The following is a 12,386-nucleotide window of genomic DNA, read 5'->3' as shown; positions in this document are numbered from 1 at the left end:
GCTCATCAGTTAAGAGCACTGGCTGCTCTTAGAGAGGACCTAGGTTTGATTCCCAGCACCCACATGGTGGCTGACAACCATCCATAACTCCAGTTTCAGGGGATTCAGTGCCCTCTTCTGACCTCTGTGGGCACTGCATGACACAGGTGTACTGACCTACATGCAAACAATACACTCATACACATAAAATAAAGATAATAAAATATTTTTTAAATAGAAATGTATAATTATATATATATATAATAAAAAGTGTGCAGCTGTGCTCTCAAATACAGCTTTTAGTACTTCCACTTTTTCATTTGAAGGAAGCACTTTTTATGAGTTCCTTTTGTTAGCATCACCATTAGTGTGCTTAAGGGACATTTTTAAGTAAAATACAGGTTATGTGAATGTATGCACTATGACATCAGGACAGTAGCTCTGATAACCAGTATGGGACTTGTATTACATACAGTGGGACAGGTATCAGATGAGGTGGAGCGGGACAGCAGGGGATCTCCTCACACTACTCAAAGTGGTTATCAACTTAAAAGTTATAAAGTATTTCTGGAATTTTACATATTTGGACTGTGGTTGACTGGATAACTGAGCCCAGAAAGCAAAACCACAGAAAGGATAGTCGTTTTGTCAAATCCATGTTGTAGACTATTGTTTCACCTTGTTACATAACCATCAGATGCTTCCACCTATGTATGGCTATAAAATTGAAATTTTGCCATAAAATTGAGCACTACTGTACAATCTAGTTCCAGGGTTATTCTCAAATCCGAGATATTTCTCCTTCTTTCCTGAAAATAGCTCGACTTTGCCTCTTATATTGCTTTTACTCTCATGATACAATATTAATATGCTTTTCTCTAATGTTCCCTCATTCACTCCTTCAAATCTTGTCCAAGTGTAGATCTCAGAGTAATTATTCCTGGCATTGGAGTATTTAAGTGCTATTTTACACATTCATTTAGCTACCTTGTAACATTAAATTATCATAGTAGGTGTATTTTAGCTATTTATGTGTAAATACCTGTCTTACACTACTCAGGGCCTATTACTAAATAATGTGTAAAGCTTTTAAGATCCGCATATGCACATATTTATGTAAATAAGCATAGATACACATGTATCTATTTTATAAACTAGCCTATGGGTATCCATCATTATATCTAACTATAAAATTCAAATATTTGTCAAAAGAATCTTTTTTTTTTTTTTTTTGTGAGATGGCTCAGTAGGTAAAGGTACCTGCCTTCAAGCCTGACAACCTGGGTTGGATCCCTGCATCCCTCATGGTAGAAGGAGAGAACTGACTCCTACAGGTTGTGCTGTGACCTCAACACAGGCACTCTGGCACATGCCTGCTCACAACAACACCACACGCACACGCGCACACACACACACACACACACACACACACACAAATCTAATAAGAACATGTTTAAAGAACAAATCTTGTCTTTATGCTTTGGTGCTGGCTCCCCCCAGGATTGACACCATCATCATTTATTGTTCGGTATCTGACAAACATGTCTTAGGATTTTCCTCAAGGGAAAACAAGTAATTCTAAAAGTTGAACAGGATAGAATTTGCACATAGAAATTAAAATTTAAGTAAATAAATAGTAGTAAGTTTGAAACAAGTTTATTTTGAAAAAGTTTAAAAATAAGCAAATGACAGCCTTTGAACAACTGAACTGTAGCTTCAAGCATGCCCTTTCTTACGTGCTACTGCTCTGAGCTGCCATCAATGGTTTTGCTCCTGTACGTACATAGAGTTGACCTGCCATCCTTAGGTGACCTTCGGGTATTTACTGTTTTCAAAATTAGGATATTAACCGGACTGGAGAGATGGCTCAGCAAGTAAGAATACTTGCTGTTCTTTCAGAGGACCCAGGTTCAATTCCCAGCATCCATGTGACAGCTAACAAACATCTGTATGTAACTCCAGTTCCAGAGGATCCAATGCCCTCTTCTGGTCTCTACAGGCATTGCACGACATAGGTGCAGGCAAAACGTACACATAAAATAAAAATAATAAAGTATTTTTTAATTAGGATATTAAACATTACATGAAACATTATTCTGGAAAATACTTCCACAGAGATTCCATCAGAATCAGAGGGATCCATTGCCCAAAAAGAAGCTAAGATCTTCATGAAAACTATGCACAGCATCTATGCTTTACTCTGTATTTCCAGTCTTTCAGATGTCTGAAAGTCTTTAACTTTCTTTCTAAATATTTTATTTGTTTCAATACCCTTACATGCCTGTTATATAACAGATTTTGCACCCTTCAGTCTTACTGGGTTCTAATTTCTTCTATCTAGATAAATTGTCATGAGCCAATTGGCCTAACTTTCAATGTTGTGCAATTGTACAGTGTGATTATATATTCTTTACTGAGCTGCAGTTTTTTTAATAGAAACTATATATATTAGCATATCTAATATCAGTGCTCATGATTTCCTTTACTTATGCATGCATATCTCTCTCATACATGCATGTGCATATGCACATTTCTGAGAGTTCTGTCCTGACTAATCACTAGTGTGCTTTGTGGTCCAGAAACCTACCATTCTTCAAAAACTTCATTAAAAGCCCCAAATACTTAAAACAGTTGTTACACGAAAGTACAGCTGTTTAATAGGTCTAATACTGTGGTATATTTTTCCATTTCATTGTTACATAAAAAGATAGAATTCAGATGACTGCCTGCATGCTTACTAGAGAAAATTATAATAATCCAGCTCAAGGCTTTTTTCTCTTTGTCATCCTTAGCATTCACTTTGCAAGTCCAATATAATCTTCCTCTCTAGAGTAATCTTTGGCCTCATAAAAGCAATAAAGTTAGCTCGTTTCAGATTGTTTTCCCAGTTTTCAGGATAGGGCTTAAAAATCTCTTGTGTACGCTCACTCTTGTATTCAATTGATTTTGGAGAACTTAAGTTAAATAAGTAAATTCTCAAAATACATATTCCATAAAAATGAGAAATGACCAACAGTATATTTATGAAGTATATTTTTGTGACACTTAATGAGCTGAATACTAAGGATACTTTGTAACTAAATAGCAAGTCATATTAAAATAGTAAGTGATGTTAAAATGCCATACATCATATATGTACAGAATTCTGTTCCTCTTAACGGATCATGTTAATGACTTTATGCATAATTTTAGAGGTAAACTAGAATTAATTTTATATCTCTTAAATGGTAATTTAGATATAAATAAAAGTAATGTAATATTTAACATTCCTTTGTCTTTAAATCACTTCAATTAAAATTAAACACTGAAAATAATTTTAAAATAATTTTATCCTTTTAGGTACAGCAATTTGGGAAATAATACCTCAGCTTTTGCTAGGTAGATAAGTAAACACAGTCAACTCTCAATCATTCAGACTAAAGGAGGAAAGGATGGAACAGGAATTGCCATTTTTCTAGCCCCTGCCCCTTCAGACATTGCTGAGAGCCTCATTCCAAACAAAGTTTTTTGCTTTCCATCTTGATCATGGCACATTTCCTAACCCTTATTTCCAAGGATTCCATGAAATATGGCTTATAATTGAGCTGACAGGAAATTTTCATGCTATAATCTGTTCCTCTTTATGTACATTTTTAAAGTCACTGCCTTAGCTCTTACAGTATTAAAGACATGAAAAGTTGATAACATGCTATTAAGATGCTGATGACTCATAAAATAGTTTTATATAAAACGTCTTATCTTTGAATTTCGATTTTCAGATAATTATAACATTTCAAAAGCATTACCTCATGGTACCAAATTGCTTTTTAAATTTTGTAATATGAAATTTTTATGAGAAGGTTTTTATCTTTAAGAGTCTTTCATAGAAATTCTTCCAACTTTTTGGATCCTAATGTGTATAATATTTCTGAGTACTGTGTAACTGTTTGTAAAGTGAAGAAATGCTGAAGGAATTTATGTGTGAAAACAGTATGTTGCATGTATATAATACGTCATTTTCTCTGCCAATTACCAGCACGCATTGTGCTAGTATCCAGACATAAGCATTCATGGGAATTCATGTATCTGGATAACTGCAACTTGAAATAAACACGCCTGCCTTTTATTTCAGTAACTGCACATTCAAATCCACCTGACATTTATTTGAATGTGACCTCCATATAAGTGAGAGAACATTGCTTTCAGCATTTGATTTTCTTTTTGTTGTTGTTGATGTTTTGTTACTGTTGATTTAAATCGAAAGGAGATACAAATTTATGAGTTGTTTCTCTGGAAAACTGAGCATGCAGAGAAAAGGAAATTCAAAGATAACATTAAAATTACTTTGTCTTATTATGCTTTGTCTCAGTGTATACTTTAATTAGATTCTTATAAGATGCAGTGATGCTTAAAGCCAAAGTAGTAAAACCATGAATTGACCTGGAGTTTGGCCTATATTAATCTATCTTAAATAATGTAATCATTTTCCTTCCAGAACAAAGTTGTCATTCTTTCATTTGGGGAATACTGTTTGTTTTTTTTTTTTTCTCAGTAAGCTGTTCCCTTAAAAAGTATACTCCAATGTGTATCTGAGCTTAAAGAAATCCTGTTTCCTATTAGGTGGGGGAAGTATTTGTTACAAAATTTTAAAATGTCTGTATTGTGGTTTCTTCCATATCCTCTCCCAAATTAGGCCATACATTTCTGTTTTATCTGACATAAGACATAAAATTAGCTTTGAATTTCCTGATTTTCATTGCATGTACATTTTCGATCACACATAATAGTTTCAGATCAGATTCTAGCTTGTATTTTGCATGATAAAGCCATAAACATTCTAGTACTGCTACAAAGAATTTATAGCTATGGTTCTGTTGTTGCCTAATTGCTTCAATTTATAAGTGAAGACTGATTTTGTGTGTGGATTTGTCTTTCTGCCTTAGGGAGTGAACTACTTTATGTCCAAGGGTATCTTAGATGACTCACCGAAGGAAATAGCAAAATTTATCTTCTGTACAAGAACTCTAAATTGGAAAAAACTGAGAATCTATCTTGATGAAAGGTAAAACAAATATTAAATACTCATCAGAAATGGGTTAAGTAATGCTTTTGTTAACTTTTAAGACTATACTACATAGCAATAATCTAGTTGCAAAACTAAGTAAAAAGATTACTATTTCTTGTAATTTATTCTGAGGTTTTAACATGTTGATGAAGAAGTTGCCATTATAAAAGTAAAAACTAGCCATACATGGCCTGGAATAATGGTTGTACAGTTATAATTATGACACTCGGAGATTCATGTCATGCAGGAGGATCTCATATTTGTAGCCAGCCTGAACCATATAGGGAGACACTATCTCAAAAAAAAAAAAAAAAAAAAAAAAAAAAAAAAAAAAAAAAAAAAAAAACAGAAAGATAAACAAAGTGGTAGCCCAATATCTTTCCAATAGTAGACCAAAAGGAAATCAAACATCTTTGTGGAAATTCCAACATTGACCATTTCTTAATGGTTAGCTGTAATCTGTTTAGATAACTAGTTCTAAATCTTAAAATTGTCCATTTAAAAATCTATTATAAGACCATGCATAATGGTGCCACCTTTAATCCCAGCATTCATTCAGGAGGTAGAAACAGGTGGACCTCTGTGAGATCAAGGCCAGCATGGTCCATATAGTGAGTTCTAGGCTAGCTGTGGCTACCAGGGAGACTTTATCTCAAAAAACAAGCAAAAAAAAATGTATTATAAAGACAAATTGTCATCATGAACCTCAAAACCTAGGAACTCTAAGGATATGTACATATTTTCATCAGAATATTATACAGAACTGTCGTGCATGTTTAAACATTCTGCAAAGGTGATAGTTCGTAATGTTACACACAGGCGAAGATGATGGATTGTACTCCATCTGATCAGATTGCTATTCACTTATGCCCTTTTAGTCTATTAATAGAACAGAAGAGTATTGGAAAATTCTGCTACAGAATAATAGATAAACTAGCATTTTTAAATTATTGTCTAATACTAAACTAATAAATGGTTTTAAAACACACTTTCTTTTTATTGTAATTCTCGATCTTTTTTATTTCTCTGAAGTTTCTACACTAATTTACAAACATAATTATATATCAAAAGTTTTCTAGAGAATAGTAGTATAAAGATTGGTAAGGATTCAGTCTTTATTTTGAGGCATAGCTACACCAGCATACTGGTCATTGAAAGAAGTCTCTTAGAAGAAATGAACTATTTTGTCTTTAAGTGATAAATATCTAAGGCTTAACAGGTATTCTGTAGATCTTTCTGTAAATATTTTAGTTTTGTTGACCTGATCACTGTTTCACTTGCTTGTAACTGCCATTTGTATTGTGAAAGTAGACATAGGGTAGCTGTAAACAAAGGAGTGGGCCCTATTCTAATAAGTGTAGTTGCAAATACAGGCATTCAGTCAAATTTTGCATACTAGCTATGGTTTGCCCACCCCTGCTATAAGCAATTGGTTAAAAAATGAAGATTGTGATCTGTATTAGTCACTTTTCTGTTGCTGTGATAGAAACACCATGACCAGGGAAACTTATAAAAGGAAGAGTTTATTTAGCTTATGGTTCTAAAGGGACAAAAGTCCATCATGGCAGGGAGGCATGGCAGCAGAGGTGGCTGGAGTAGGAGCAGAAGCTAAGCGCTCACATCTTCAAGCAGGCACAGGAAGTAGAGAGCCACCCAAGGTCCAGCAAGGTGTAAGAACTCTCTAAGCCCACCCCCAGTGACATGCTTCCTCCAGCATGGCCACACCTTCTAAGACCTCCCAAAACAGCGCCACCAACTGGGGACAAAAATGTCCAAATACTTGGAGCCTGTGGGGTCATTCTCATTCAAACCATCACACTATTTCAGAAAAAGAATAAATGATGCCTCCTCACACCCTCAAGAAAGAGTTGCTTCTTTCCACATAACTTTTTATCTAAGTCAAATAGCATTAGAATTTCTTATGTTTTTTAAACTTTAGGGAATCTTCCTCTACTATAACATGTCACATTTGCAAAGATAGCAGCTATTTACGTAGACTTAAAAATGTCACCACAAACTATGCATTGTTTTATAATCTGCTCTTCCTTATAGACATAGTCTATTGTGAAGATTTTTGACTTTATAAATAGATATACCTGTTCTTTTCAGTGACTGTTTGGTATTCCATCTTATGGATAAAATAATCCTATTGATATACATTTAGGTATTTATAATTGTGTAAATATATGAATATATATTATATATAGCTTAACCAATAGCATGCTAATGTATAGTGACTCTTTGTAACAATATCCATCAACTGTTACTCACCATGGGTGTATGATCATGTTGCTATTAGCAACTTTTCTGTTGCTGTGATATAAACACCATGGCCAAGGGAACGTATAAAAGGAAGAGTTTATTTAGCCTATGGTTCCAACAGCGCAAGAGTCCATCATGGCAGGGACACATGGCAGCAGAGGTGGCTGGAGTAGGAGCAGAAGATAATCTCTCACATCTTCAGGCAGGCACAGGAAGCAGAGAACAACCCAAGATCCATTAAGGCTTAATAAGTTTCTAAGCCTGCCCCCAGTGATGTGCTTCCTGTCCAACATGGCCACACCTTCTAAGACCTCCCAAAACAGTGCCATCAACTGAGGACAAAAATGCTCAAATACTTGAAGCCTATGGGGTCATTCTCATTCAAACCACCACAAATAGGGTCTTGGCTATCTGTAGCCTAGGATGGCTTTGAACTCCTGATCCTCTTGCCTCAGCTTCTTGCTGAGATATGTGCCACCACACTCAGCTAAGCAGCCCTGTTTAATACTTCAAGTTTTATTTTGTCAGTAGAATTCCATACTGGACTTGTTTGATTTTGTTTAACATATTCATGAAAGATTTCAAATTTGTTTACTGTGGTAAAGAAAATCACACTTAATGATTTTAAAGTATAAGGATTATAGAACTACCAAATCTAGGGATCAATGATCGAGGACTTTTATGTGAAATAAAAAGACAAATTAAGATTTTTCTTTAAAAAAAATAAAACAATAAAACATTATCTGAAGCTGCATCTTTTTCTCTTTCTGTAGGAGAGATGTCTTGGATGACCTTGTAACTCTGCATAATTTCAGAAATCAGTTCTTGCCAAATGCACTGAGAGAATTTTTTCGTCATATCCATGCCCCAGAAGAACGTGGGGAATACCTTGAAACTCTTATAACAAAGTTCTCACATAGGTTCTGTGCTTGTAATCCTGATTTAATGCGAGAACTTGGCCTTAGTCCTGGTAAGAATGTGTGTGTATGTGTGTGCATGTATATATTGGTAGAGATATAGTATACTGTTTTTCCCACTCCAATCTCCAGGTAAAAATAATCTTACTATAAGGCTTTTTTCTCACTTTGGGAAAAAGCACCTCCACAAAGTATAAATACTAGTTTCACTGTTGTAGCAATGACTGCATCTGTGCAAAATGTCATTTACTGTGGACTTAGAAGGTATTTACTTATCCCTTTATAATAGCAATATAGAAAGTTAAACTTAACTATGTAAATTCTTTAAAATTATTCTTGAGCATTATTTTTAACCATTCTAATTGAAAATGTATAAAATTATTTTTGAAGCTTTAAATAAACCACAAATGGCTAACCGTTTTTTTTTTAATTTATGATATTTTTGTTTTATGTTTATGAGGGTTTTGCTAAATGTATGTAATACACCACATGTGTGCAGTGCCTGTGGAGAGCAAAAGAGGGCATTGGAGTCCCCTGTAACTCGAGTTATGGATAGTTGTTAGCCACCATGTGGGTGCTAGGATCCAAATCTTGGATCTCTGTAAGAGCACCAAGTGCCTTTAACCACTGAACCATCTTCCCAACCTGATAGCAATGTTTCCCTAAAAATTTACTTTTGAAGTTAATTACAGATTCTACAAACCTTTAAAATACATCTCTTAAATGAGAATATTAATTTAATACCCTTAAATTATTTGCATTCTATTTTTTAAATTTTTACTTTATTTTGTGTGTGTGTGTGTATTTTGCCTGTTTAAGTATACATGTGTGCAGTTCCCACAGAGGGCAAAAGAGGGCATCAGATCCCCTGGAACTGGAGTTACAGATTGTTTACTGGCTTGTGGGTGCTGGTAACCTAACCCAGGCCCTCTGCTAGAGCAGTCAGTGTTCTTAACCACTGAACCATTTTGCCAACCCTGCATTCTGTTTTTATTGCCAAGTTAAAATATTTCACATCATTAAAAATTCTTTCAAATTAAATTAGTTTTTTTGTAAAAATATTCTATGTAAATAAATATCGATTTTTTTTTAAACAGTGAAGATAATCTGATGGTAAACTATATTGGCTAATTGGATATAAATTGCCTAATTGGATATACATGTCACATTTGCACAAAAAAAAAATTCCTGAAATGTTTAATCTGGAATGACTTTTCACTATGAACTTCTAAACCACTCTGAGTCTTTTGAAGTGGAGATAATGTTCAATGAATTGACACTCAGACTGGGTCATGTCAATCTTCAGTTTGCCCAGTATTAAGGTATTTTCCAGGACACTGGACTTTCAATACTGAGCTGTAGTGAAAACCTGGGCAGCTGGGGATGAGTTCGTCACCCTTTGTGACCTTTAGCTATTTTTGATTAGCTAAAAATTTGAAGTGTTTTCCTTTTCCTTCCAGATGCTGTCTATGTACTGTGCTACTCTTTGATTCTACTTTCCATTGACCTCACTAGCCCTCATGTGAAGAATAAAATGTCAAAAAGAGAATTTATTCGAAATACCCGTCGTGCTGCTCAAAACATTAGTGAAGATTTCGTAGGACACCTTTATGACAACATCTACCTGGTTGGCCATGTGGCTGCATAAAAGCACAACTGCTGGAACTTCACCGTTTTACTCTAGACTAAAGCTACCCAGGACTTGCTGAGCAGATATGATCTGGGGGTTCACCAGTGCTGGTCCTTCTGGCCGCTGTATGCAATCAAGCTTGACTACACAGCCTCGTTATTTCACTGTTTTCTTTTTTAGGGATTTCCTTGGGGAACTAAATAATTTTTTAAAATTTTTCTTAATTTTGCTCATCATGTTTGCACAGAACAGAGCCATTGTCTGACGTAGCTGTTAAATACTGTTAAACTGACATATATTCTATAAAATGGTGTGTTTGTGCATTAGATTTGCCTGAAAACTATTTCCATCCTTTTTAATGCCATGTAATGTATACATATTTAACGAAAGAGATTTATAATCATAATTATTTTATTGTAAAGATTTTAACTAAAGTTTTTCCTTTTCTCTCAAACTGAGTTTGGAAATTTATTTGATTCTGATCTGAGAAGATTGTTGTCTTTGTAAAAGTTGGATCTGACTTAAGATACCAATACCAGCTTTCCATTTTTTTGAATTTTTGAAAAGTGTAGATTTATTACTATATTACTATGCAAAACTGGTCTTATTTGTATAGTATATATCATTTAATTCTTCATTTTTAAAACCTCTGAGTTAGTCAAATTTCAATAAGTCCTTTAAACATTTAGAATACACAAATCTATCAGAATTTAGAAGTTACACATATAAACAGAATAAAAATATTATTAGAATGCTGGGAAACCTTTGCTTGCTTATATGCTTGTATCTGAAATACTTTCTTAACTATTTTCCTGATCATCTCCTTTTTTTTTTTTTTGAGACAAGGCCTCCCTGTAGCCCTAGATGGGATGGCCTGGAACTTGCTATATAGACCAGGCTGGCCTAGAACTCAGAGAGATCTCACCTGCCTCTGCCTCTGCCTCCCGAGTGCTGAGACTAAAGGCCTGTGCCACCATGCCTGCCTTTGTTTACCTCTATTCAGCGTTAAATGATGAAGGGATGTAGTGAATGGTAGTATACACTCTTTTTTATTATTGTACATACTTTTAATTTATGTGTGTGAGTGCTCTGCCTGCATGTATGTACCTAGTGCATACCCACAGAGGCCAAAAGAGGGAGTCAGTTCCCCTGGAACTGGAGTTACAAATGCGTGTCAGCTGGGAACCGAACCTGAGGTCTTTGGGAGGGCAGTAAGTGCTCCTTAAACACTGAGCAATCCCTCCAGCCCCAACTCTTCTGTTCACCAAATATTTATCAAGGGCTTTCCATGTGCTGTGCACTATGCTAGGTACAGTGATGCCTAGACATGAGCTCTGCATTCAAAGATGTTACATGATTGGGTAATGAAAGAAAAATTATAAAATTTTTGCTCATTACTTAATAGAGAGCAAATGTATTAACTGTATCTTAACAATTATTTAATATTAAAAGACACAGCATTGGATTGCTAGAGATCATGCATGTCTGTGGTATATCAAAGTCACTTCTACGTATAAAGCAAAGCTGAGTGGTGATGCGTGGAGGTGCTGACTACAGGAAGGGAGTAGAGCAGATACTCACGAGGTGTGCGGGATCCTGACCCTAAGTCAATAGCAGAATGTTTTTGTTTTGTTTGTGTATTTTTTACAGAATTTTTGTGTATTTCATACAAAACCTCTTCATCGTCTTTATACCCCCTCCCCCATCTGCACCCTCCCATAGCACCCCCCGCACTGGATTTCATTCATTCTGTCATTTATGTTAAGGCTTATTGAGTCAAGTAAGTATACTCAGACATCCCTCAGTGCAAGTACACGATAGCAGGTTTTAATATTACAATGGTAATGGCATACTATAGATTTTTCCAAAGACAACATATAAGATATTAAATAAGTTTTTGATGTCAGGGGTACTTTTAAACTGGTAGGAAACAATTTCTAGATTCTCAAAAAAAATTCTAAACTTTTATGTGTGCATAATTTTCAATTTCATGACAAAATAATTTCTAATGTTATACTTCAAATGTATTTATTTTCTAGTGAGTGATTTAGTGACCTCTCCCTCTGTCCACCCCTTTTTGTACTATTCCCCTCTGCTTGTTCATTCACTCTCCCTCTTCACCGTGTCTCAATTTGACTATCTTTATTTAAAGGATCCTGCTATTTTCCTGTTTAATTTTTCCACTCTGACTTCCTTTTTTCCAACATCATTTTTTTATGGAAATTTTCAAACAGAAAACTGAAACATTTTATGGAAAATGCCTATATATGCCACCTAGATTCTACCATTGCAACTTTACTATATTCACTTTATCATATGTTTATCCACCCTTCTGTCCATCCATCAACATAGCTTAATGGTTTTATACATGTCAAAGTAAGTTTCAAAAATCAATAAAATTTCTTACTAAACACTTCAACTTTTATATTCACTAATTAACATTTTTTAGCTTCTTTTTACTTTCAGATAAAATTTGCATTCAAGAAAATGTAAAAATATGTGTACTACTCAATGAACCTTTACAAATGCATATGCCTGTGTAAATTAATGTTAT

The 12,386-nt window shown here is 34.7% G+C and overlaps 1 protein-coding gene across 1 annotated transcript in view; it reads left to right on the top strand.

Moving 5' to 3' along the window:
- Positions 1 to 10,590, top strand: part of Fbxo8 (F-box protein 8) — a 46,762-nt gene extending 36,172 nt beyond the window's left edge. The window contains exons 4-6 of the mRNA XM_008847139.2: positions 4,902 to 5,020; positions 8,059 to 8,255; positions 9,663 to 10,590. Coding sequence (XP_008845361.1) covers positions 4,902 to 5,020; positions 8,059 to 8,255; positions 9,663 to 9,850 — 504 coding nt within the window. The 3' untranslated portion in view covers positions 9,851 to 10,590. The remainder of the gene's footprint in view (positions 1 to 4,901; positions 5,021 to 8,058; positions 8,256 to 9,662) is intronic.
- The last annotated feature ends 1,796 nt before the right edge of the window (positions 10,591 to 12,386 follow it).

This window comes from Nannospalax galili, unplaced genomic scaffold, assembly GCF_000622305.1.
Source record: "Nannospalax galili isolate Female #2095 unplaced genomic scaffold, S.galili_v1.0 scaffold461, whole genome shotgun sequence".
Lineage (NCBI taxonomy): Eukaryota > Metazoa > Chordata > Mammalia > Rodentia > Spalacidae > Nannospalax > Nannospalax galili.
This window is presented reverse-complemented; position numbering and strand designations above follow the sequence as displayed.